The sequence below is a fragment of the Cupressus sempervirens genome, chromosome 5 (assembly GCF_028749045.1).
Source record: "Cupressus sempervirens isolate cs-2001-9-10 chromosome 5, ASM2874904v1, whole genome shotgun sequence".
NCBI classification, from domain to species: domain Eukaryota; kingdom Viridiplantae; phylum Streptophyta; class Pinopsida; order Cupressales; family Cupressaceae; genus Cupressus; species Cupressus sempervirens.
Genome location: NC_143122.1, coordinates 1,013,912,033 through 1,013,914,020, shown reverse-complemented (window position 1 = coordinate 1,013,914,020; position 1,988 = coordinate 1,013,912,033). Strand labels below are relative to the sequence as shown.

General features: G+C 41.7%; 1 protein-coding gene across 1 annotated transcript; it reads left to right on the top strand.

Moving 5' to 3' along the window:
- Positions 1-246: 246 nt before the first annotated feature.
- Positions 247-1,716, top strand: LOC149559367 (putative UPF0481 protein At3g02645). Its single transcript, XM_089831373.1, has one exon. It carries the CDS (start codon positions 247-249, stop codon positions 1,714-1,716), a length of 1,470 nt encoding a protein of 489 aa, XP_089687499.1.
- The last annotated feature ends 272 nt before the right edge of the window (positions 1,717-1,988 follow it).

Sequence of the window (1,988 nt, the reverse complement as noted above, 5' to 3'; positions counted from 1 at the left end):
CGGGAGAAGCGTTGAAATGTCAGTTCATTGAAGTCCATTGCATTTTTCATATTAACCTGTTATATGCATTTACCCATGTTCCATAGATTCAATTTATATTTTGTTGGACTCTTCGAACATGCCCTCCCTAGGAAAAATGGATAGAAGAGTTGAAGGACAATTTAATCTGGTCATGTAATTATTATATATTTCTGACTTCATGATATGTTCCTTCTCCGGTGAGATAATCTCATGAGCTTGTAAAGAATGTCGAAGTTTGATGAGAATAAATGGATGAGAGAAGCCAAAGAGTATCTGGCTCAGAAGAATAAGTCCTATGAGAAGCCTCCATGCATATTCAGGACATCCATGGCCTTGCTGAAAGAAAATGAGCATTCCTATGTGCCTCAGATTGTTTCTATCGGCTCTAACCATTTCGGGAAAGAGTGGCTCATGGGAATGGAAACATTCAAAGGCGATGCAGCACGTAGAGAGGTTTTTAGAATTCAGTATGGAACCAAGAAATCTGACGTTGAATTCGAACAAGTGATTGAGAGAATCAGGAGGAGGGAAGAGGATATAAAGCGGTGCTACTATAGAGAAACATCATTCAAGGGTGACGTGCTCCATTTGATGCTGGCTCAGGATGCTTGTTTCATTCTCGAGTTTTTCAGAAATCACCTCTTCGGATTGGAAGACGATGAATCCTTCCAAGATGAGTTTTTGTTTCTGCTAGAGCATCATCCAATCTTCGGGCCCGTATCCGAGAATGCTTGGATTAAAGCGGAGATCATGAAGGACTTGATCAAGTTGGACAATCAAATACCGCTGTTTGTCTTGGAAGATGTTCTTACTATGAAGATGAACGCTAATTCCCAAGAGAGCGCCCAAGAGAAACTTGACAGATTGCTGAGGAAAATGTTCGAGAGAATCTGCTATCGGCCTTTCCAGTTCTGTGCAGAGGACGCATCAAAGAAACGGAACCACATTCTGGACATCTATCACGACTCTTGCCTTGGGGCCCTGCCAACCGAAAGTACTGAAAAGGAATTAGTGAAAATCAACGTTCAATATTATTGTTCGTGTTTTGCAGGTTCAAAAGGTGGTCACTGCGTATGTTCTGGACGAGCAGACGGGAAAAGTTCTGAGAATGTCAAACAACGTAAGAAATGGTGGCTGAACTTTCCATCTGCAGTTGAATTGAAGAACGGAGGAATCAGATTCGAGGCCGATGGAAAAACTGTGGACGACGTTAAATACGAGGGTAAAACTCTGACTCTGGTGCGGCTGAAATTGGATGTGGACTCGGAGGTGTATATAAGGAATTTAATTGCCCTGGAGATATGTTCTCCGGGGTTCAAGAAGAAAAGAATGACTGCTTATTGTCAGTTCCTGCATGAGCTGTGCCAAACAAGCGAGGGAGTAGATGTGTTGAGAAAGGAGGGTGTCATAATTGGTAATCTTTGGCCCACCAAACTGGTCACCCAATTGCTGAGCGTCTCCAACATCACAATTTCCTGGCCACAGTGCAAATCCATCATAGAAACGAGGGAAAATCTGAGCAGCTATAAGACGCGGCGCTCTATTGTTCTGAGAAGCCTTTGGAACGAATTCTGGGTAGCGTATGGTTCAAAACCGTGGATGGTAGTTGGAGGCTTCGGAGCGATTCTTGTCCTCTTTCTGACTGTCGTGCAGGTCTTTTGCTCGTTTAAACAATGTGGGCCAAGGTCAAATTAAAGACGGGGCATCATTTGTGACTAGATTCTGAGTTCTGCTTTAAAGCCGTAATTTGTTTGGTTTCCTACTAGCTGTTGCATGTAGTTAAGGGGAGAGGCTTATTTAGTTCCGGCCATGCATATGGCAGTTGCTTAAACAGTTATTAAACTGAATTTTTATAGCTAATAGAGATTCAGCCTTTCTAACCATTTATCTTGTCTTACTTTTTATATCACTAAAGTTGCATGTTTATTAATTATAAATATTAATTCAAAGTTTTTGGCAATCTTTTA